Raw genomic sequence first — 25041 nt, 5'->3', positions numbered from 1 at the left:
TTATGTGCCAATGAAAAAAGGAGAAACGGCTTATGCCTTAGTGCATGTAAAAGTTAGGCTAAAATGTTCTTCCGTGTTTTTTCCCCCACGGTTTTGGACAATGTTCAAATTGAGACACCAATGATCAGTCGATGACCATGTAAAATAGTTTGGGGAACAAAAGGTGATTGTCGACAATGACAGTTTTTTTTAAAGATAATTTTGAGAACGTACATGATGAGAAATGGAATTGTATTTAGAATGTTATCTGTTGAAGACTGTAGCGAAGAAGATGTACCAAAAAGTAAAAAAGAAATAGTTACAAGAAAACTGAAATTTTAAGAGTTAGTTCGAGTCACGCTATGCTTCGAATAGCTTAAAAGTGAACCCAACTACCCTTTTGGCAAAGCTGTTGTTCACGTAATGAAACCTTACTTGATATCATAATTTCAACATCATTGGTTTGTCATATTATTGTTAAACAAATGCTTGCTAAAAAATGGCAGACTTGGTTTCAAGTATGTGATTGTGGCCTACCCGATAGCCAATACTTTCTTTCATGAAATAGCGCCCTCTTGCGGTCTATCTAGTTATCGGGTGATTGAAAGCTTACATGTTGGTGAGTTCGTCGTGGCTGATACTTGAATTCAAGTCCAATAAAATTGATATTTTGGAACATTGGCCATCCTAAAATCCAGCCTAACTAAGACAAAATCTTGATTGCAAGTTTGTGAGAAGATTTTAGCATTCACAGCACAGCATGACTTGTAGAAAAAGATTGACCAGTAACCGAAGTTCAAACACGTTTGTGGGCGGGTCACAAAAATCACCCCAGCAGAATTTAAATCTATTATCTTGATAGGGATTTTTTTAAGACAACCAGGGCCCAATTTCATAAAGCTACTTTGAGCACAAAAAGTAGCTATAAAGCACAATAAAATTATGCTCACCAGAATATGGTTACCAGCCAAAGTACCATCTTACATGTTCAATCTGTGACTGTATCCTGGTTTCATTTTTGTTTTGCTTGGCAGACAATTTTTAAGCATTAAATGTTTTCTGCAGATAATAAACAATGTGAGTTAACATTGAAATGAAGAATAAACCAAACAAAATTAATCGAGGATCAATCTTCAGGAATATAAGCTGATTTTAATGTACAATGGTGACGGGAAAAACATTCGGTTTAGAGAACTACATCAGTTCCAGTGATCATTTCTTTGTCTCATACATGTTTGTTTTTTAAGTTGGATACCACATCAGTTCTCTGCTGAAATGGAGTTTTTCATTAGAACTGCAACATTGGGTATTTTTTAAACATAAATTTCAAATACTGCATTTGTCAAAGAGTCATGGTTGAGCCAACCCCCATCCCCCCCCCTACCCCCACTCCCATTTAAATACATGCAATTAATCGTAGGCTGTGACTGAAGGAATGGCCAGATCGCTACAAATGCTTAGTCATCAATTTTGCACTAAGCTGTTTTTAGCCAAAGTCACTCAAGTTGAAATGTGATATCATCGAACACTTATAGATGTTAACAAAAATCCCACTTGCGGGTAGCAAACACAGCGGCATTTTACTTAAAGGTAGAGACTGGTGTTTTCATAAAGACTATCTATTGGCAAATGATCGAAACAACCGCCAAAACGCACCCATGTATTCCGATGCTTTCATGTGTAAACTCAACCCTCCATATCTTCTGTCTTATTCTCACAGCTTTCAATATCCTCATATTGTGAGCATAATTTATGTTGAAATGGAATCAGTCTGAAAGAATTCTCGGACACTACAGGCAGGTGCATAAGTTAAGTTTATCATCTGCTTCTCTTAAATCAAAAACCCCAACATTTAGAAGAAAATGGTTCCTTCTCGACTGAAACTATTGGTCTTTCTTGGTCTTTCTTCCTTCCACTCTAAAGGAAGCTCTTTATCCCAAGGCTCCTCCTCCACATCTTCAAGAAGCTGTGCTTTCTCAGGGGAGGCAACAACGATTGGGAGTGGACCACACTCTTTGCGGAACTCTACAACGTGCAGGCCTTTCCTGTCAGCTATCTGTTGGTGGGTCTCCTGTACAATCGAAGGAAGACACGATAATAGAGAGTGATTAATTTGATTGTATTGGAAAAATAAAGACAAATAATGTTTGTGTAATAATGCGCAGTTCTTATTCAACACTGTATCACACCTGAGGATGTCTCAAAGCACTACTTTGTTATCCTACAAGGTATGCAGAGCTATGTTTGTAATACAACACCCATTAACGGTTTACAAAGTGCAGTGGTGTAATCTTCAGCCAACCATACCAGAAATACTGGGGTGAATCCCTTCTCGTAATGATACGGGTACTGGGGGACAAAATAATAATGGTTAAAGTGTCAAGACCACATTCCGCTGATCAGAAACACCAGAGCTTAAGTCCAGTGCACTTGTACACTCAGCCACTACACACAAATGCTACTACAGGGTTACTTACTCGCATTATATAAAAATGGAAAGTTTGTGTATTTTTTTTGAAAAGTATACCAGCCTGCAATATATCATATGGTTAATGCACCTACACAGTACACAGTCAACTCTCCTACTGTTTGACCATTTAATATCACCCACTGTGGTATTTTGATATGATAAACTATTCCAACCTGCAGCATGGTGTCATTTAAGATATGTACCAAGCTCGTTCTCTGCGCAGTTTTGCCACCCTACACAACCAGTGTGTACTTGAAAGGTTTCAAATGGTTGGTTGACTCGGTGAAAATTTTACCAATAGAATCTTAGATGAGAAGATTCTTCTGGACAGAGAAACACACAAACCTGGTTAGCGAGTCCATTAATGAAAGCCACTGTGAGATTGATGGGATTCTTGGAGCCATACACCCTGGCATAGAGGTCCTTAATACCAGCTAGTCGACAGATCTGCTTCAGGATTCGATGACATCGTAACCCATAGCCTAGAAATGAGACGGGGAGAAACGGCAATATGAGCTCAATAATTCAAACAAACTATGGGAAATGAGAAATGTGGGAAAGTGCTACTTGATTGAGAAGTGGTTTCATGAGGGGTTTATGATGCACCATTCTGGTGTTCTCACTAACATCCAATAACTGGGGATGATTTTGGATAGAAAGTGGTAAATGTTTTGACTCCATCTCCCTAGTGTTTGTAAGGGTTGTATCACACTAGCTTCGGTAGAAATTGTTCAATGCAAACTGAATCGTGAAATGTTAACCTACCTTTGTTCTGTTTCTGAATTCTCACTCTTGTCACCTGGAACTTGGACTCGATATCATGATAAACTGAAAATAACCAACAATCAAAAGTTCTCAGTTTAATTCTTGATACTGATACAACAAGACAAATTTAACAGTGAAGTGAAGGAAAAATACAAAATTTTCAGTCAGCAGAGTAATCTACTACAGACTACTGATCCGTATGTTCAGGAATGTGATTGTGCAAACATTACACAAAATCTGGGCAAATGCTCATCATCTCCTCTTGGTCTGGAGATGAAGCCCCTTGAATACATTAATGAGGATCACAACAACTGTAGCGGTTTGATCACAACTATGCCGCTCTTGTCTACGATTGCAACTGCATTGCCTGTCGTGGCCGAGTGGTTAAGATACTTATGTCCTTGAGCAAGATACTTTATACCAAAATTACTTTGTCCTTTCAGATGGGAAAATAAGCTGTAGGTTCAGTGTACTAAAGGTTGGTAGTGCACATAAAAGAACCCAGAACATGTATCGTTGAAGAGTAGAGGTTAACCCTGGTGTTTTTGGTTCACATAGCAAGCACAGGTTTCCTCAGGCTTGCGAGCTACAGTTGTGAAGTTTACTTATGAGGTATCCTTGGTTTCACTACCAGAAATATATAATAATAACAAATCTGGAGGTGAAGGGAGATCAATTAAAACCAATGAATTCAGGCCAAACTCCTGACAAATCATAGTTGTACCTGTGTGGTTGTCATAGCGCTCGATGTAATGAAGATAGTTGGCAGCTTTGTTTTTGGCTTTCCTTAATGCTGACATCACATCTGGGGCTTTCCCCATCGCATAACCTGCACAGATGAAGAACAAACAACACAAACAAAAACAAATAAAACATTGAAGTTTTCAATGGCAGCTACCATGTCTGCAGGATAAATGAATAAAAGTTATATCGATGTTGAGTAAAAATGTCTTCAATAATACTATGGTCTAACCATGACCATGTACAATTTACACATGTATTTTCCAAGCCGTGAATTACATGAAGGCCACAGAGGCCTCTTTCTAGGCCTTGTTGCCCCTTCAAAAGTTTCCCACAGAGTGTAAGATTTTCCAATGGAAGTGCATAATGAACCCTTACAGGGAAGATGGTCAAACACAAAAATGAAATTCATACCTATAGCACCGTTCTGGTTGCCGACAACAACCAGAGCAGACATACTGCGTTTTCTGCCGACGGTACCAGTCATGTTGAACACTCGCCGTACAATCACAACTCGGGAATCAAAGCCTTCAAAGTTCTCTGTTTAGAAAAACAAAATTATAAAAACAAAATCAAAACAACAAACATTTTAAAGGTTAGAGTGAAAATATAAATGTACAAGGATTTTCCAGAACTTATTGTTTAAAGACCATGGTGTATAACATCACTTCAAACAGCTTTGGTCAATTAGTTATGATCTTGTGAGTCCACAGCCAATGAAAACATGTACCAAAAAAATTCCACTACTTTCTTGTGACTCCAGTGACTGTTTAATCTTAAAACTTTCCAGGTTTGTTTTTTCATGCATGTGTAGCAGGCCTGAAATTACACGCCGGCCATGGAGGCCATGAACTATGTTGCCCCTGGTCTTGGCCTTGGTGCCCCATCATAATTTTCACATTGACTTTAAGATTTTCCAAAGGAAGTGCCCTTTACAAAATGAAAATGGCCTTGCCCTTTCAAAGATGAAATTCCAGATTTGATGTAGGTTACATAAAATGTGGATACTGGTATTTCACAAACAACAAAACTATCAATGTTGTCCGCAAACTTAAAACTACTCCGATGCCTTATTTTCAAAATTTACAACATCCTTATTATTCACCTCCTGGTATTGGATCAGGAGGGCCCAATCTACGCCCTCCCCAACTCTTGGAGGTCCAGCCTCGCTCCTCTGCGGGTACCGTGCGTCTCTTCTTCTTATCCCACTGAGCACGGATCATCTGAAGCTTCTCTTCCCGCTCTGGGTCTGGCGCCCTCGTTTCCATGGTCTGCACAACACGGTCTTTCACGATGGGTGCGTTGAGCCCTGGCCAGGCTATGTTTGCCTTTCCTATTGAGAAAAACAACATTTAAAAACTGCGTTTAGTTTTAAGACTCGCAAAGGACCGAGTATACTGTGATAATCGTAAAAAACCAAATTAGATCTTAATCTGTGGTTCCTTTACTTTTAGTTGCAACCATTTCTTTAAATTTCCACAACTCCTCTCCAGATGAATCCCACCTGAGTGATTTGCCGAGGTGTTTTTTTCCACAGACCTCAGAAAAGTACTGAGTATGCACATCGGTGTAAGGGTAAGAACAAATAACACTCTTAAGTATGTTTTATATTTTTGTATTTATATAATAACTACATTATTTCAAGAACTGACAATTTTTAGCAATCTTTACAAAGAAAAAAAAGGTTATTTCTAAGTGCTCCTAAACTTGATAGTTACCTTCTCCAATAATCTGTCCTCTGTTGAGATCTTTCTTGATCCTCTTAGCGGGTCGTTTTCCCCTTGCCTTGGTCTGAGCCTTTCCTGTGGTTGCCAGCATTCCTTTCCATAGCTGGTCTGCCGTTACTGCATTGCACCAATAAAATCACAGATAATCAAAAGAGCATTTCGGGTGGGAAATATCAAATCTGTTTTCCAATATCTGTTAAAGTAACACTTTCTAGTACCTGAGATTTTAAATATCTATAAAAAGTGCAAAAATGGTTCATGGTCTCATGTTTTAACCCTAGCTTAGGCTTTCTCAAATTAGAGCATAACATACACATTCAAAAGTACAAAATGTGATCTGTATATTTTTAAAGAAGTAACTATTACCAGTAAACTTGCAGATACAACTATGTGTACAGAGAAGTCGAGCAGAGTGTACTGTTCGAAAGGTCGAGCACCACTTCTCCCAAACGATATTCATACATGGTTATCCTCGCAAGTTTACTGGTTTCAGGTTTAGGAGGTCCAAATTTCATGGGACTAATCACCACCAAATTTGTGCTAATGGCGCCCTATAAAGTAAGTTATTCTACCGGCCTTAAGGGCAAAGATTCGCTATATAAGCAGTGCCATGAAATTAAGCCACAAACCTGTGGCCATCAACTAGCAGAATTTGTTGGGCTGTTATGGCCCTCTTTAAAAATTGGTCTTATCATAGTCACTATTTGATAAGACAACAGCCCAACAAAGTGAGCTTCTATGAGTCTCCTTAAACATCAGTATCATAGTTGCCATTTTGATAGGACCAATGTTAAAAGAGATCCATAACACTAACAGCCCACCTTGCTGGGCTCTTTTAGCTGTATTGGTGTTGATCATATTCATAGTTGTCATTCGGACCAATGTTAAAAAAGATCCATAACAGCCCTTGAAGTATTCACACCATCATCTATGAAAAAAGGGATATACAAACATGTGTTGAACCAGCTTGTGTGTCTGCTTGGTGTCACAACCACCTGAGGTGCTGGTAGCAATGCATTGGACGTCTGCTTGTTATGTAACCTATTGGTCAAGCTTGGTATTGTACTGCAGTGTCTGGTCGTTGAAACTGAGAGACCTATATGAGAGACCGTAGAGGATAAACATTGATTAAATATTAATTACAACCTGATTAGTTTTAATTACATGCAGATTTAAAATAATGAAGGATTTACAGCAATAGAATTTCATTGAAGCTGTGTCAAATGTCAATAAAGGTTTAGATGCTGTTTTTCTTAATCTTGTGATAATCATAATCGGATGGATGGGAAGTGACAATTATCGCAACAAAGTAATGTTTTTGTATAATAGTACGCAGGTGTTTTCTTCATTTTGTAGAAACTAGAATTTTAATGCATTTCGTTTGATTTTTGAATAAAAAACACATCACATTTCTCATGGAGCTTGACCTTTGTAATTAATATATGAGTATTTCTTTTTTCCTGTTTTCTGTTTGCCGTTTGACTGGTATTGATAATTTTGGTATTAAAGCCATTGGACCCTTTCACTCAGTATAGAAAAAAAGTTCACAGATTTGCAAATAACTTACAGGGTTTACAGAAGGTAGTGGTGAAAGACTGAACTCTTAAAATATTATTCCATGAAATGCTTTACTTTTTGAGAAAACATTAAAACAATATCAATTCTCGATATCGAGAACTACGGATTTATTTCAGACACGTGTCATGACACGGCGAAATGTGCGGATACAAGTGTGGGTTTTCCCGTTATTTTCTCCCGACTCCGATGACCGAATGAGCTTAAATTTAACAGTTAATTTTAGGCCTATTGCATATTTCAAAATTGGTTGAGTTGACCATTCTACCTCCATGAGTGGTCGGATAATTTGAGATTGCTGTGATGGAGTGAAAGTTATCCTGAGTTTCTTTTCTGACTCAATTGTCTGGTTTCCACGTGATTTTCAGGATAAACAAACAACAGCTAAATACCAGTAACAAGCAATATGCAACAAACTGAAGTTTGGTTGGTAATCCTGTTTTTATCAAGGAAGAAATTTCATGCTAAGCAAATTTATATGCTTAGCAGCGCTATGAAATTGGGCCCAGGGGTGGATTTCACAAAGAGTTAAGACTAGTCTTATCTCGAGTTAGGACGAGTTACGGGTCCTAACTTAGGACTAGCCATACAACTCTATGTGAAATCGACCCCTGGGCTACTTTGCATGTAGTGTAGTGTAGTGCACTGTGCTACATCAGTATGCCTAGGGCTAGGCCAAATCCTAATTTTAACCTATTTGTGAAATTTTGTGGTGGACCAACCAACAGAGTAAAACAATGGCCGAAAATGTTAAGGGGTAGTTTTGAAATGCACTCACCCTTTGAAAAATTTGCACACAATCTTGCCAGCGCAAAGTTACCATAACTCGCCATTCTAACCGGACCTCTGTAGCTAAAAAATGTAAAACTGAAACATGCCGAGATATTTTTCGATTCACGGCAGACAGGTATAGCGCCCTCAACCGATCGACAGCGAGTATACAAAAATAAATTGTTCATCATGGCGGACGCACGAGAAAAAGCGATCCAGGATTATCGCAAGAAATTACTCGAACATAAGGAATTAGATGCTCGTTTGAAAGAAGGTAAGTATTTCTGGGGCTTTTCAAATGTATTGTGCGTACATTGAAGTATTTGTGTTCCTTCTTGTTCATTTCTTTTTATGTTTTAAACTGCCTTGAAAAATACTTCAGTTTTCTAAAGTTTGCTGAGTCAGTGCAATTGTGACTGATACAAACATACTGCATCTAATTCGTGATAAAATGCATAATTGTCATAAACTAGACTAAACAAAATTCTCTCTCTCTAAGCAACTTTTAGAAAAGTTTCTTTATAGCACCACCACTTTTTCATTCGATATGAAATAACATAGTAATACTATTAATATCTAATTTAGGCCTACCTCAAGTCAATGAGAATGAGTTATCTCTTTTTGTACAAATTAGTGAAAAAGTGGTGGCGCCATAACATACGGAAAGTTATCCCATACTTTGTTTCATTGTTCGGATAACTTTCCGTATGGCGCCACCACTTTTTCCCTCATTTTTACAAAAAGGGATATATCAATCAGGTAAATTAGATACTATATTATTTCATTTCGAATGAAAAAGTGGTGGCGCCATACGGAAACTTTTCCCATTGTTCCACCAGGCTGTGAACAGTGAGTCAATGACACTGACTGATAAATCATGATTTTCTTTTACACTTTTGTTGACACTGACAGTTAACTGTCGTCTCTTCCAAATCCAATTGAATTCTCATTTGTTTGTGTACTTGTTAACTTTTATGGAATCCCTTTTTATTGTTCATAAAAATCATTGAGATAATTATTAAATAAATTGATACAGGCCCCCTAACCTATATTTTTATATTGTTTATTTTTTGTAAAATGTAAATTTTTTGTAAAATGTAAATTTTTGTGTTTTAGAATGTTTTAAATATTTATATGTTTTATATATGTTGGGCGCGATCGGTCAATCTGCGCGATCGGTCGCGCTGCGCTATTGAAAGATCAATTGGTCGCGCAGCAATCGGTCGATCGCGCAACAATCGGTCGATCGCGCATTTTTTTTCATGATCAGCCGATCATGCAGGAAAGGCTTTGCGCGATCTACCGATCGTGCAGGGATGTGTTTTGCGCGATTGACTGATTGTTGTACGATCGACCGATTGTTGCGCGATCGACCGATTGTTGCGCGATCGACTGATTGCTGCGCGATCGACCGATTGCTGCGCTACCAATAGATATTTCAATAGAGCAGCGCGATCAGTCGATGGCGCAGCGCGTTCGGTTGATCACGCAGATTGACCAATAGCGCCCAATATATTTAAATATAGACTCAGTAACTGGGGCACTGTACTCCTTTTTTAGAAATTTTGACATTCTCTGTCGTACCTAGCACCCTAGCCCTGGCGGCCTTACACTTTCGTTTTGTACTACAGTGACGCCTGGACATCAGGGTACATCTCTGGGGCGGAAATTTTTCACAGCTTCATAACTCAAATCTTACCTGCAAGAAAGCACCAATTTCAACAGATTCACATTCCATGGCAGCATATGTTTTTCTGCGGTGGGTTTTGATCGTCATATATTTTTCACAAATCCGTCATTTTCATGAAGTAATGCAGCTCCCAACGTTAAGGAATTCCCATTTTTGTTCGTAGTCTCACAGTCTGCCTTGTGTACGCAAGACGCACGACGCGCACATTTTTAATTGTGTTGTTAACGCTGTGCAGTCAAGATACGGTGACCAAGAATTCATGCGTCTAAGCTTGCATCATGCGTCTTGAACGCGAATGTATATGCGTACGCACGACAACAGACAACACTGTGAGAAAACGATCGCAATGAGAATTTTTTAACGTTGGAAGCTGCATTATTACACGGATTTGTGAGGGAAAATATGATGACCAAAACCCACCGCAGAAAAATGTATGCCGCCATGGAATGTGAATCTGTTGAAATTAGTGGCTTGTTGCAGGTAAGATTTAAGATATGAAGCTGTGAAATTTTTCCGCCCCAGAAACGGGCCTCAATAGTTAGGACTCTGTTCCTGTGTACAGAGAAAGAGTCCTATATAGGGCTACTAGCACCCCAGCCCAAGCTGCACATATTCTGGGGTGGGGGCAAAGTTTCAACACATTTTTCAGGATGGATCTTGGTTTTAATAAAAGGAAAACTTTGCCCTGTCTTCATAAAACTTAGTTTAGGAATAAGACAAAGGTACATGTACTCCTTGAACTATGAAATTCATTCGGTCACACTAAATACCGACAACTCACAACCCCTCACGATAACTCACAACAACAAATTAGGCTGTACGTGTTCTTTGTTCTCAAAATAGCTCGGCGTGGGTCCAGGAAATCCACTCTGCAAAAACAATGATGCAAAAAATGATAAATTCTCACCTCTTTGTAAATCACTCAATGAAGTAAGGGACGGGCCTGGAATAATATGATGGCTACAGAGGCCATGGTCTTGCCCTGTCAAAGATGAAATTCCATTCCTTCTTTTTGGGGTGTTCAAGGGATGAAATTGTGGCTGTGGCATCTGAAACAACTTTTTCTTACAAATTAATAGCAATTTCTATCTTGGTACTGTTCGAGTAAATAAATGTGTATGTGTTTTATGTTTTTCTTTCTAGTGCGTGAGCAGTGTAAGGAATTAACAAAGAAGTATGACAAATCAGAGAATGATCTAAAGGCATTGCAGAGTGTTGGACAGGTAAATACCTTTAAACCATTTTTGTATCTTACATGTAGTCACTTAGAGGCAGTGGACACTATTGGTAATTACTCAAAATAATTATTATTATGAAACCTTTCTTGATTACGAGTAATGGGGAGAGGTTGATAATATAAAACATTGAGAGAAACAGCTCCCTCTGAAGTGACGTAGTTTTCGAGAAAGAAGTAATTTTCCACGAATTTGATAACGAGATCTCAGATTAAGAATTTGAGGCCTCAAAATCAAGCATCTGAAAGCACACAACTTTGGTGACTATGGTGGAACAGGGGTGTTTTTTTCTTTCATTAATATCTCACAACTTTGATGACCGATTGAGCTCAAATTTTCACAGGTTTGTTATTTTATGCATATGTTGAGATACACCAAGTGAGAAGACTGGTCTTTGACAATTACCAATAGTGTCCACTGTCTTTAAAAAATAAAAAGCTATGCCGCAAATCCTGATACATCAGGATTTGCCCATTGCCTTATAAGTGACTAGCTAGCAGGATCAGTTAGCTTGTCATTTCAGAAGTCAGTTGGATTTTTCACTAGTCCATGCTTTAATTAAATTAAAGACAGATGCTTTTCAACTCTGAACTAGCCAGCTAGACCACTTAGAGTGAAGTTTGACTGGTCCTTGGGTATTTTTACCAGCATTTGAACAGCGGACCACTGTTAAAGGATTTTATTACTTTTTGTAATACAAAACACAGTGTCCACAGATTTACATTTACCTTACACCAATGGAAGATGATAATAGTAGAAAGCTTACCTAAAATTACTACTTGCTGAGGTGCTGTAGTTCTTGAGAAATTAGTAAAACAATGTCACGAAAATATATTTTACATGTTAAAATGATTTTCCTCTCACATTGTGTTTTGTGTCATACAAAAAGTACCCAGACCCTTTAAAGGGAGAACCCTAAGTTGTATGTCTGCTGTACACTTGTTAGTTAATATGTTTGGATAGTATTGTTACTATGACATGCTTATAATATTAACGGTAATAATACATTTTTGTTAAATTAAAACATGTTAGTTGAATGCATACTATCTTTTCAATTGCATCATATTTTCAGGCATTTGCCAACAGGCCTGGAATTTCACGGCGGCCACGGAGACCATGGCCTCCGTAGCCCCTGGTCTTGGCCTTGGTGCCCCTTCAAAAATTCCCATAGACTTTAAGATTTTCCAATGGAAGTGCCCTTTTCGAAATGAAAATGGCCTTGCCCTCTCAAAGATGAAATTCCAGGCCTGTGCCAATGATGGGTGATGTTATCAAAAATGTGATTTTAGAGAAATTAATTTTAATTTTTTTTTCTTCAGATTGTCGGAGAAGTCCTCAAGCAGCTCACAGAAGAAAAATGTAAGAAAGGATTCTTTAATTTCTCTGAAAAATTGTTTTCGGATGAAATGTTGAATATGATATGAATCTATTAGGCACACATTCACTGTAACAATCTTTCATTTGAGACAATACCAAATGGTGACAATATGGTGACAAGTGCCCCTTTAAGTGCCCTTTAAAATGTTCTTTATAAAAATGTTTTATTTCCTTATAAAGGTGCCTTTTACAATGATGAACAATTCCTTGGTGCCCTCGCTCAGACAAAAACAAAGAATCAGATCTGGTTTTAGCTTAAAGATGAAAGTGTGATGGCATCATTGTAGAACATGCAGAGAACTAAACTTTTCTGGAAAAAAATACTTTGCCTCTTTAGGATGGTTGGAGTTCAGTATTGACTTTTTATCATGCTTTTCTGAATCTTAATGCAGTTATTGTGAAAGCTACCAACGGCCCTCGCTATGTCGTAGGATGCCGGCGTGGCATCGACAAACTCAAACTGAAGCAAGGCACCAGAGTTGCACTGGACATGACGACTCTTACAATTATGAGGTAATAATGATTGTAGTTTCTTATATAGCGCTTACCAGTAAATCCATCACTCAGTGGCGCACATGGCGCTCGGACATCATTACAGATGGTCACTGGGCCATTTATTTTACTCCTTAAATTATGGAGTGCACCAAGCTGTATAATTATAATAGTAATACAAAGCTCATATAAAGCGCACATATCCTAGACACTAGATCAAGGCACTGAAAAACTAGAGAATTAACAATGAACAAATGAATGAGCTCTGAACAGTTCAGTCTTCAACAGTTTTGTTAATGTCATGATTGAGTCAGACTAGCCTATTAACCTTATTACCTTGGCTAGAGGTAGGACATCGACTGGGACTACTACTTTTGCTAAGTGTTATTTGATTGAGGGAACTTCGCTTTGTTAACTACAGTGCTGCAGAAGTTCTAGTTGGTCTCATTAGTTCAACGAGTCTGCTCTAGTCATCGTCAGGCATGATATTTTCCAAACTTATGTCCGAGTTTCAAATTTTTGGCACTCAGACAAATTAGTAAAATTATTGTTAAATAGCCTAAAAAGTCCATTAAAGGCTATACCATATATACATATGTATGCAGGTTAGCCCTTGTGCTCAATAATGTTTCTTACTTTTCCCAGGGCCAAATATTAACCATGCCCATTGTAAGAGTCTGTTCATTGCCTTATTATTTCATCAGGTACTTGCCAAGAGAAGTTGATCCCATGGTGTATAACATGTCTCATGAGGATCCTGGTAATGTTTCATACTCCGCTATCGGTGGTCTGTCAGAACAGATCAGAGAGCTGAGAGAGGTAAGAAACAAACTTGAGTCTCTGCTGGATTCCTTTGATGATAAACCTTCCGTTGAATGTGTGTCCTCAATGGTCCCAACCCCTTTTTGAGTAAAACATGTCGCAACTGTAATAATTTGAAGCACTTTGGGACACCCTTCGGGAGTGAAAAAGCGCTATATAAAAACTTAATATTATTATTATTCACTGTGTTTTTATCTAGCACTTAATGGAGTAGACAATGCATTTGGGTGGCATGTATGGCTAGTGCTTGCCTGGTTTGATTCATTGCTGAGACCATATTTGAGTAGATTTGTGCGTTGGATTTCATCCTTTACCATGAGGGTTCTTCTTCGTGCCCTCTGGTTTTACCGTTTATTGATTTGGAAATGCTCCTGCACTGTTTTTTTAATAAGCAATTGTGTACATGTTTTTAAATAATTGTATAGTTGTTTTAATTGTATAAAAAAAAAAAAAAATCATTAAAATAGCTGTATGTTTGTAATTTGTTGATCTACAGGTTATTGAGCTTCCTCTGATGAACCCAGAGCTTTTCCAAAGAGTGGGAATAACACCTCCTAAAGGTTGCCTGCTGTATGGTGCTCCAGGTGGGTAACATCAGTACAGAACAATAAAAGCACCCCAAAATATTTTTCTTCATTTTATTTCTAGGGTTTCTCTTTCAAAATCATTTGTTTTTAACTTGGGTTGCATTTTTTGTAAAAGTGAGTTTTCTGCAATTCAAAAATGTCGCACGTTCGCTAGTTGAAAAACACAAGGCCTTTTGTGCCTGTGATCTAGCCCTACTGCATCAAGTTTTTATGTTGATGAGTGAAAACTGCGTATTTTGAGTGAACTGTTTAATTTCTCGTTTGTACAGGGACTGGAAAGACCCTTTTAGCCCGAGCTGTGGCTAGTCAGCTTGATGCCAATTTCTTAAAGGTGAGAACCAGCTTAAGCCATGTTTGAGCTAGTGGCTATGGCTTTGGCTACATGACCACATCATGCGTTGAAGTATAGGATGTCCTCAGCAACACCCTTTGCTCTAGTCGTAGCTGTAGCTGTAGCTGCTAACAAGCTAATAAGCTGCTGCTAATAATAAGCAGTTCTTGTATAGCGCATAAAACAACAGTGTCTCTATGCGCTTCTGTATATAAAAAAGATGGGTTTTAAGTTTAGATTGAAATTGTTCTAGCGTGGTACAGTCTTTGACATTGTCGGGAAGAGAGTTGGACTTATAATGGGTGTACTCTTCCAAAACACCATTGTTTGTAATTCCTTTTTGTTATTATTATTGTTATGATTTAATAAAAACACTGCAAAAAGACTACCAACAGAAAAGTTAAACCATGCGGATTAAATTGAAAATATACATAGGCTTACCACACAGTAAAAAAAACTTACAAAGAAGGTACCAACAGGCTCAACAATTGTCTTGAAGACGGTTCATTTAATGATTATTGTACCCCCATTTGTACCCCCTACAGGTTGTATCTAGTGCAATCGTTGACAAGTACATTGGTGAGAGTGCTCGTCTCATCAGAGAGATGTTTGCCTACGCCAGAGACCACCAGCCTTGCGTCATCTTCATGGATGAGATTGACGCTATAGGAGGACGCAGATTCTCTGAGGGAACGTCGGCCGACAGGGAGATCCAGCGAACACTCATGGAGGTGAGAATAATTGGAATGTTGTTTCAAATTGTTGTGGAATCCAAAAAGTGACTAGCCACAATCATAGGTACACATTCGTTTCATGCCCATTTATGAACACCAGTTTGAAAGTCACTGATGTAGCAATCTCAATGCTATTTATATACCAACGGGAGACTTTCCAAAGCTAGGTGGCAGCAGACAGTTTACTTAGTTCTGAACATGCGCAAAATTCTGAGAACAATGGCTTTACCCAGTAAGTCTGCTGCCATCTCGAGTCACAGAAAGTCTCCTATTAACAATCGCTGTGTCAATAATAAACAAACGATGCTTGAGTTTGTCTGCTACAAGAATCTTCAAAGCGTTACTCAATAGACCTTATGCACATGACGTCATTTCAGTAGGGCGCCCTCACCTAGAGGTCAAAAGGAGGTTGTTCATTGGCCAAAACTGTGCGCCGCGCGTACAAATCTGTGCGTTTCGATTGTTTCGTCACCGTTTTTCCTCTAAGATGGCAGGTGGATGACGTCAATGCATAAGGTCTATATTTATATGTTGTTCATTTGGTGTCTTGATAACAAAAAGTGTGCACAATTACTAACTGCATCCACTGGATTCTTCTGAAAAAAATTTACAGGGAAATTATTTGTGAAGAAAGAGTTGTTCTCGAGAAAGAGATGAAGCCATCCTCTGCAAAAAAAATAGGAGAAGATCCCTTGAAGGGACACAATAACCTCGGATTCGGCGTTTCGGGCTTAGAAAGCGTTGTTTTGAAATAAGTACGTTTGGAAAGAGGTTTTAAAAGTAGAATATAAAGACTCAAGCAAATATCTCCACAAAATTATGTGGTTTTCTTTTTACTTTGTGAACTAACAGCATGCAGTCTAAATTCTGTACAAAGGGTCCAAATACAAAATGTATGACCTAGTGATTTTGTTTTCAGTCGAATGTAGGCGATAAAGTCACTTAAACATCACATCTCAATGAGAATTTTTTACTCCACAAAATAAGGGACCGTGTTAGCTTATGAAGTAAAAGGAAATGGATGTTTGGGTGAATCAATTTTTTCTTCTTTTAGAAAAAGAATGTATTTCATATCGAATGCTTTTATAGGGCAAAAGCATCCAATCGGAAGTAACATACCCGTTTTAATCCAGATCCTAATTTGACAATTGGCAAATACACCCTCCGTGCCGAAACTAATGTTTATATAACCTCATCTACAGTTGCTGAATCAGATGGATGGGTTTGACACACTTGGCAAAGTGAAGATCATCATGGCCACCAATCGACCAGACACATTGGATCCAGCACTACTCAGACCAGGTCGCCTGGACAGGAAGATTGGTGAGTAATGAGGCAATTTACCACTGTAAATGTTTCTCAAAGCAAGTGGATCTTTGGTTGTGTGTATCCCAGTATTCTTTAGAATTTGTAACTCTTTGCCAATGTTTAAGAAATCTCTTAAAACTTATTTGTATCAAATGTAATATGTTCCATTGGTTTGCTTGCTCTATATGTCGAAAAGGTGCTTTATAAATGCCCTGCCGTCGATTTCACAAAGAGTTAAGACTCGTCTTATCTCGAACTCGTCCTAACTTAGGATTAATCTTAAGGTCTGCATGCTACAGTGCAGGGTTGGACTCGTCCTAAGATTAGTCTTAAGTTAGGAAGAGTTTTGTGACTGTTGTATGTGTGTATATATATATATGAATGTATGTGTTGTTTTTCATGGATTTTTGTTTGTTTTTGTTTGCGGTTGAGGATTGCTCCACAACAGGGCCATAGCTGAACACAGATAGGATTAAATGTGTCGTTCTTCAGCCTCTTTTTTTTTTTTCAGCCATCTTTTTAGGGGATTTGTTAGTACACCTGTTTTATCATCACCCACTGATAATCTTTGGAATTTACTTTTGATTTTGTTTTTTGTGCCTTCTGATTGTTTATCTTCCAATTGAATCTACCGGTAGTTTTATACTTTTATTATGGTGTTTTTAATGTCACATTTTTCATTGTTGTATTTTTCTAAGAATTCAGCCAGTACATAGGCCTAACTGTCATGTTTTACATTTGCGTGTAATAATTTTTGCATTTGATTTGCAATTTTTACAGTTTACAGTTAATTTAGTTTATAAGTTTGACTTTAAATAAACCGTAAATAGTAATTTTAGTAATCAATGCTCAAATGCTGTTTATGCTACCACTGATGGGTCAATGTTTGCTTTGCAGAAATTCCACTTCCAAATGAGCAGGCTCGTCTAGACATCTTGAAGATTCACGCTGGCCCAATCACTAAACATGGAGACATCGGTAAGTGTGAAAGTACCATTTCCTCTTTGTCCAAGACACAATTCTAAAAAGGTGCTAGGCAGACAATTTCGTTTCGTTACTCAAACACCCACATTTTAACTTTTCTGTTTCAGATTTTGAAGCAGTCGTAAAGCTTTCCGATGGTTTCAACGGGGCGGATCTCAGAAATGTGTGCACAGAGGCAGGTATGTACACACGGCAGAAATTCTAAACTTTTGACTCCCACATTTTTTTAAATACAAATTTTCATGACCTTGACAGTCATAGGTTACAAAACCACCTATTGGTATGACATTTTCAAAAGTAACTTTTATTGTATACAATACATTTATACAGGATTAAAACAATCAAGCCGTTCTAAAAACCAAGGGTATACTTTGCCTTTAAGATGTTTCAGCCTCCATGAGGCACCGCAATTTGTTTTGCCCGAGATCATGTTCAATTGAACAAATCCACTAAGTGTCGTGGCCGAGCGGTTAAGAGCACCGAATTCAAACTCTGGTGGTTGATCAGCAGAGTGTGGGTTCAAATCCCCAGCCTGACACTTGTTGCCTTAAGCAAGACACATAACCATTGCTTCGTCCTTCGGATGGGACGTAAAGCCGTTGGTCCTATGTGTTGTGTAAATGCATGTAAAAGAACCCAGTGCACTTTTCGAAAAGAGAAGGGGTTCGCCCCGGTGTTCCTGGCTGGATTGGCAGGATATTGCGCCACAGCACCTTGTAAACCATTACATGGTGCTTAAGGATTAGGTCTTATATCTCAAAATTCGCCCCACTCCTTGCAGTAATAATACCTGGTACTTTGTATCCTTTGGCAAAAGGCGCGTTATAAATACGGTTATTTGTATTATTATTATTAAGTACCACACTACCCCTGTTCATTATTTGTCTTTTCTTCATCTTGTCTTGACAGGTATGTTTGCTATACGTGCAGAACGAGAGTATGTATTAGATGAAGACTTCATGAAGGCTGTCAGGAAAGTGTCTGAGAGCAAGAAACTAGAGACCAAGCTGGACTATAAACCTGTCTGAATCAAATAAACCAGACCAGCAGGCCAATATCACAGGAAACAAATTAACGCAACTTCGACAATCCACTTGTGCAAGAAGTATTGCACAAGTGGACTTACACAGTTGCATAAAGTTTCGTTAAAATCCATGGAAGGGCCCAGTTTCATAGAGATACTTAATCAGAAAATCTTGCTGATCATTTTTCAGCCAAGCCTCAATTTTTGGGACACCAGTCGGGAAAAGTCTGTGTGACATAACTGTTTTTCGTGGTATAAATTAAAATGTTTTGTTGTGGCTCGGCCTATTTTTGGCTGAAAAGCAGCTCTATGAAATTGGTCCTTGTTCCAATGAAACCTTCCCATAAATTTTAGCTTTGGGTACTTCAAAGTCCTGGGTTATTACCGAGTTATTACTGAATTTCTAGAAAGAAGGAAAGTGGTTATTAAGAACAAAATGTTTGTTGGCGTAAACGCCCTAGTTCTGATGGAGCTGATCAGAAGAGTTACTAAGAAAACATTGCGTCTCCCTCCTAAACCTGTTTGATTAACCAACATTAAAAGAATATTTCACTCCAGCATTTATTAATAAACAAAAATTAAACATGTTTTTGAAAGACTTAGTAGTTTCACTGGGTGAAGATAACCAGACTCAATGGGCCTTATCTAAAGCGCTGTGGTACCTCGTGTAAGAGCGCTATATACATGTCTTTTATTATTATTATCATCTAATTGTTCGCTATGCAGGGAATAATGCAAAATAAGTTTGCAGAAAAATGCATCACTCGACGTCAAGTGGTTACAGCAAGTTTAGAGACATCTAATTTTCCCCCCACTTTGATGAGGTCACTAAACTGAATTTTGACCTTTTTATAGGATGTCCTTTTGTGGACATTTAAATCTTAGAGGAGTTACTGTGTCATAACACCCTTTGTATTTACTAATCGCATAAATGTACATTATTCAAAGTGCAGGTTTTCCGTTCAGATTTGAAATGTGTTGTGCTTTTATTCCGTCAAAAATTAAGATCAGTATTGTTTTGTACTACGAACTGGGCAAAACTCCACGTATTCCAGGTGTGTCTTTGCAACATTCCTGTTATAAAAGGCAATTTGGTCAGTCCCAGCTATCTTGTTATAATGAGTGTTGAGTGTACACCTGTGCCCAATCACTCACAGAGGTGTATAGGTTGTTAGTAATTTGGCCATTTGGCTGGTAATTTGGCCGGTCCCAGCAGTCATTGTAACGAGAGTCGAAAGTATACCTTTGCCTAATCACTTAACCCTTTGGTGCACAAGGCGGTTGTAGCGACCACCAAAATCACATCAATTTGGACTTATATAAACAGTCATGACTTAAAAACTACAACCCCCCTATACCGCCCTCATTCAATTGTTTAGAGCGAGTGTTGAACTTTCTTTTGGTGTGATGTTCAACAGGGGGTGCTATTAAAAAAAATTGAGAAAAATATAGTTCATTAGTTCTTTTTTTGCTTTTTCAAAAATTAATCTGTGCACCAAAGGGTTAACTTAGTGTGATATCATTCGTTACTCTCATGATTAACTTATTGTCAGTCTGCTTCATGTACATGTACATAAACCTCAGCTTCTACTCGTCTTCATTATTGACCTAGAAAGGTGACTCAATAAACAAACATTCTGCACACTTTTAAATTCAATGAGTTTTTGTTTTATTATACAATACTTCAGAGTTCTCCCAAATATAAATCCATTAAACAATGACCAATATGTGATGGTGACTCTGGCATGCCACACACAGTATTGACGTTCAGAAATTGAATTATCATTGCCCGTATTATAGCTGACTTTACACGGAACATTTCAAGAGTACATTTTCACAAATAACAAAGGGATCCTGCAACACAGAACCTGTAGGGCTAATGCCTGCAAACAGACTGTCAAATACGGAGCACCCATCAACAGAATGCAAAATTATTAATTGCTAGTAGTTAGCAAAGCTGGTTGTTCTTTTACGCAGATGAGTATTCCAACATCGGAAAACCGTTTCGTGTTGCCAAATCTTTTTGATCGTTTATGAAATACACTTGTTTTCACTTTTCACAACTTTTCTGCTATACCAAGCACAAATAATCTTATTGGTAAACAGCATAAGGAAAGTTGGCCCCATCAGTAAATTAACCACCTATAGAACAATGAACATTGGTACACTCGACTCACAAAACAAAAATGTATTTCATCTTTGTGTTTCAAGTTTTACTCGGGAACTTTATTTACGTTGCCTATATGGCAGGTAGTCAAACAAGCATGTCGTCAGCTCAGTGCTATAAGGTCACCAATTTCATTTTCATTTCCATAGCGATCGAAATAAATGTGAATAAATTTGAAAAGCGCATCAAAACCCGCAAATAATTGGTTTACCTATAGAACAGTTGTACATTTTGCCAAACATTACTTTCGAGAACAAATGGATAACTCCCGTTTCTAAAGAGCTCCAAAACACACAAAATTAATTTTATGAAAACCAACAAAACAGCACTATCGACCTTATAGTCCTGAGATGACGATGTCACATTTTGACAAAAACAATTTCTGTTCAACGTGTGAATATGCAATAGTGAAATCTACTCTACTTCCTATGTGGTTTACTAGACAATCATCTCAAGCTCTCTTGCATATTCTATAGCCTGCAACGCAAGCTGGTGAGAGGGAATGCTGTCATCTGCCTTCTTGTCTTTGTGGAACACGAAGTAGTTGTCTGAACCAATTTCCCAGCCACGCTGAAAATTGAAAAAGAGAGCAAAGGTTGAATTAGAACAGTAATCTCAGAAAATGGTTAAAGTAAATTTGAAGATGAAAAAAGCAGTGTCTATTTAATTTCTAATACTTTACTCTGATAAAATAAAAGTTAACTCCAAAACTGTTGCCTTCTTAGATCTTCACAATTTGGTTCTAAAAATAAACTATAAGATCTTATGACAAACATGGAAAGTGACTGTGATTTTTTAGTTTAAAAAAATGTTAATGAGTTTCTAGCAACAGACCAACATATCATCATGGGTACTCTTTCAGATCGAAATTTGAAACATGACGTCATTGGACAGCACAAAAAAAATGGGTCTACATTCCAAAGAGGAATTTTTGCGCCAGTCATGAACTTACATCCAATGTCTTTTTTATTAAATAACACTAGAATTCGGGAATGAACTAAAAATTCTCTGAACAAAAAGGTATATACGATAAATGTGACATCAACAAACATTTATGGATTTTTGCAAACGTGAGGTTTGAGACTTGTTATATTTTCCCCAAATTTCATGAAGACTATAACGAATCACAAAACTGACATCGACCTTGAAGCCCCTCTTCAAACCACTACAGATTTTTACCTTTGTTGAATATGCCTTCATTTCTTGAGGCTTAGTGAAGAAGAGCATTCTTGTAGCCTCGTTGAAGGCTATCCTATCATAGGCCTTGTCCAGACAGGCAGCGATCTCATCTCGAATGGTCAGCAGGAGGATATCTATAAAGAAGTTATAGCTCTCCGCTGGAACGTTGCCCTTGGCAAGAAATACCTGCGTTTGACGAAAACAACATTGCAAATTTTATGGATCAAGTAATATAGACCACAAGTAAAACTCACTGGGTGCATTTTAAATAATTTGGGGTTGAAGAAAGAAGAGTTGACATGCGCAGGATTTGAACCTGCATCCTCCTTATTAAAATGCTGCGCTCTACCAACTGATCTACATGTATCTAGTATCTATTTTTGGTCAGGATTGCCAGTCAGAAGCCATTTCTTTGTTCAACTCAAAATTATTTAAAATTTACCCTGTCAGTTTCCCTTGTGGAGTACCTCTTCTTCCGCTTCTCAGTTTATATCATAAGCTTGGGTGTGATCTCTGCCTACACGGCAGTAACAGGTTATATGGCTTTTGACTGGCATCCCAAAGAAAGATATTGACAAAATAGGGTAACTGCCAACAAAGGGCTTGATAGCGTTAAAGACAGTGGAATTACTCAAAATAATTATAAGCATAAAACCTTACTTGGTAAAGAGTAATGGGGAGAGGTTAATAGTATAAAACATTGTGAGAAACGGCTCCCTCTGAAGTAATGTAGATTTCGAGAAAGAAGTAATTTTCAAAGAATTCGATTTTGAGACCTCAGATTTAGAATTTGAGGTCTCGAAATCAAGCATCTGAAAGCAAACAACTTCGTGTGACAAGGGTGTTTTTTTCTTCATTATTATCTCGCATCTTTGACGACCAATTGAGCTCAAATTTTCAAGTGTTTGCTATTTTATGCATTAGGTTGAGGTACATCAACTGTGAAGGCTAGTCTTTGACAATTACCAATAGTAGTGTACAGTGTCAGTAATGAGGAATGTTCTTGATTGACTGAAGGGTGTGTCTACTAAGAATGGTTTTTTTTGTCATCTCACCTTGTTGTAGCTTCCCTCCATCAGGTACTGTTCCATTGATACCGGGTGCTTGATGTAAATATTATTCTGGATTTCCTTGGCTGGTAGCAGCTCCAATTCCTGTACAAATGGACAAACATCAAAATAAAAAGGGCCACTTTTCTTTGATCACCAAACACCTGATTTTGATTGGACGCATACCATGTCACATGTACAATTTGTTACTGATACCCTGCTCATTTCTGCTAAGCAATATTTTCTGCTTAAAAGCTTTATGAAATTGGGCCCTGGTGATGTCTTTCTCCTTTCATTCAGTCTTTGAATTGGGGCTTTGCAACTTCTGGCACTGCAACTCTCTCCTAAATAGTGAATATGAGGGCAAGTAGCTGCATACTTACTGTATGAAACTCAGCCAGTCTGTTCTGTGCTAGAAGTCTAAGTAGATTTAATCCTAAAAGCTGAAACTTGTACGAAGATTCTGGTAACTCTTCCCTGGAAAATGAAAGAGAGGAATGCTTTCAAGGTGTTTTATCTAAATTGTGGTTTATAAATCATTGTGTCGATGCAACAAGGTTGTATCTTCATGCAAAAAAGTTTACGTGAGTAGCGACTTTTTGAGTGACAAAAGTTTGTATCTCGCATAAAAAAAAACCTGGATGTACACAGAAAGTCATTTGCAGAGGATTGCTGTTTCATGTATTGGTTGATCCCACATGAACACTGTCTGCCACTTTTTTGTCAGCTCCAACAATCCTGTATAATATCTTAAAAACACAAACTCTACTGTGTTCTGACTCACCTGTAATCAAAGTAATACGGTTTCAGTTGAGCCATGTACCTCTCAAAAGACTGGATGTCTCCTTTTAGTACACTCCATTGCACACCAATCTCTAGAATATCACCTGCCAAAAACCAAGACAAAATTAGTTTAAAAAAAGGATGCGTCCCCCAAAAAACACTTGTTGGTCTGGGGATATTGTTAATGGGTAATGTGGGGAGACTAGGGTCTGGAACTTGATCTTTGAGAGGGGAAGGCTAAATTGGAAAGGGCACTTCCGATGTAAAGTCTGTGGGAAACTTCTGAAGGAAGGGGCACCAAGGCTATTAGACCAGGGCAAGAGAAGCCATGGCCTCAAGCTTCTGGGTAATTCCAGGCCAGGAAACTCTACTCACGTGCAATGAGTAATTCTTGTTTGGATGGCTTGCTTCCAGCTATGGGTAGAAATGAAAGGTTCAACAAGGCAATCTGCGGAAGAAAGTTTCAGATAAAAAGACAAAAGGAATTGTAAATACAGGAAGAAATGTTTTTTTGGTTTTTTTCGTGTTTCTGTTTGTATTGAAACTATGCACTTCTACAGTAAAACTTCTAGTAAGTTAAAGTTTCAATACAAACCGAAACCAACAACAAATATGTTAATAGTCATAACATATTTGTTGTTGTTTTCATGAATACCATTACCAGCAAGTATTGTAAAGACTTAATAAAGCTTACATTGATGGACAGTCATAAAGATATGTCAAAACAAATATTTGATGCTTTGTTAATTTTTGAATTTGTTGAGAAAGTTTTAACAAAAGAAATATTTTTCATAATGAATATCATAATGGATGAAAAACTGGTGGGATAAAGCAATATCTGGTAATCTTTTATGAATTTTTTTTGACAGCTTTCGGCTTGCCAGTCAATCCGCTCAGAATAACGGTCACGTCAGTGTGCCCTTCTTATAATAATATTGTACACATAAATAAGTGTTGATAAATTTACCATGTGTTTCGCATAGGAAACAAATATGAATCAGCGATTTATTAACTTCATTATTAAATTGATGCTACAGCAAAGCTAACACAACAAACAACTTCAAATATAGCGTGTGTATACTTCATACCTTTAGCTGTCCAAGAATAGCGCCACATTTATCAAGACTTGGTGGTTTCTTGTTCCATTCCTTGTTTAGCTTTTGGTACATCGAGACTGCTTCTTTCATTGTCGTCGCCATGTTGTTGCTTTGCAAATCGATGTCAAAAGAGGGCGCTGTTTGGCTCAACTTT

The 25041-nt window shown here is 37.9% G+C and overlaps 3 protein-coding genes across 3 annotated transcripts; 1 reads left to right on the top strand and 2 right to left on the bottom strand.

Annotated features, from left to right (window-relative positions):
* Nucleotides 1-1098: 1098 nt before the first annotated feature.
* LOC117291696 (28S ribosomal protein S5, mitochondrial-like) lies at nt 1099-8174 on the bottom strand. The gene is made up of 9 exons (XM_033773546.1): nt 8036-8174; nt 6635-6778; nt 5674-5799; nt 5061-5288; nt 4370-4495; nt 3939-4043; nt 3215-3277; nt 2795-2931; nt 1099-2050 (listed from the first exon to the last, which is right to left on the bottom strand). Exons 1-9 carry the CDS (start codon nt 8088-8090, stop codon nt 1832-1834), a joined length of 1203 nt encoding a protein of 400 aa, XP_033629437.1. The 5' UTR covers nt 8091-8174; the 3' UTR covers nt 1099-1831.
* Nucleotides 8175-8191: 17 nt separating this feature from the next.
* Nucleotides 8192-20264, top strand: LOC117291704 (26S proteasome regulatory subunit 10B). Its single transcript, XM_033773558.1, has 12 exons — nt 8192-8302; nt 10862-10941; nt 12273-12312; nt 12723-12843; nt 13527-13641; nt 14141-14228; nt 14501-14562; nt 15108-15293; nt 16499-16619; nt 17502-17582; nt 17696-17767; nt 18498-20264. The coding sequence occupies exons 1-12, from the start codon at nt 8218-8220 to the stop codon at nt 18614-18616; spliced, it is 1170 nt and encodes a 389-aa protein (XP_033629449.1). The 5' UTR covers nt 8192-8217; the 3' UTR covers nt 18617-20264.
* A 180-nt stretch (nt 20265-20444) lies between these two features.
* Nucleotides 20445-25015, bottom strand: LOC117291709 (26S proteasome non-ATPase regulatory subunit 8-like). The gene is made up of 7 exons (XM_033773572.1): nt 24879-25015; nt 24166-24238; nt 23792-23894; nt 23391-23484; nt 23014-23112; nt 21959-22144; nt 20445-21349 (listed from the first exon to the last, which is right to left on the bottom strand). The coding sequence occupies exons 1-7, from the start codon at nt 24987-24989 to the stop codon at nt 21218-21220; spliced, it is 798 nt and encodes a 265-aa protein (XP_033629463.1). The 5' UTR covers nt 24990-25015; the 3' UTR covers nt 20445-21217.
* Nucleotides 25016-25041: the final 26 nt, after the last annotated feature.

The sequence above is a fragment of the Asterias rubens genome, chromosome 1, assembly GCF_902459465.1.
Source record: "Asterias rubens chromosome 1, eAstRub1.3, whole genome shotgun sequence".
In the NCBI taxonomy this organism is placed as follows: Eukaryota; Metazoa; Echinodermata; class Asteroidea; order Forcipulatida; family Asteriidae; genus Asterias; species Asterias rubens.
The sequence above is the reverse complement of the archived record's forward strand: the minus strand, read 5'-3'. Positions and strand labels throughout refer to the sequence as shown.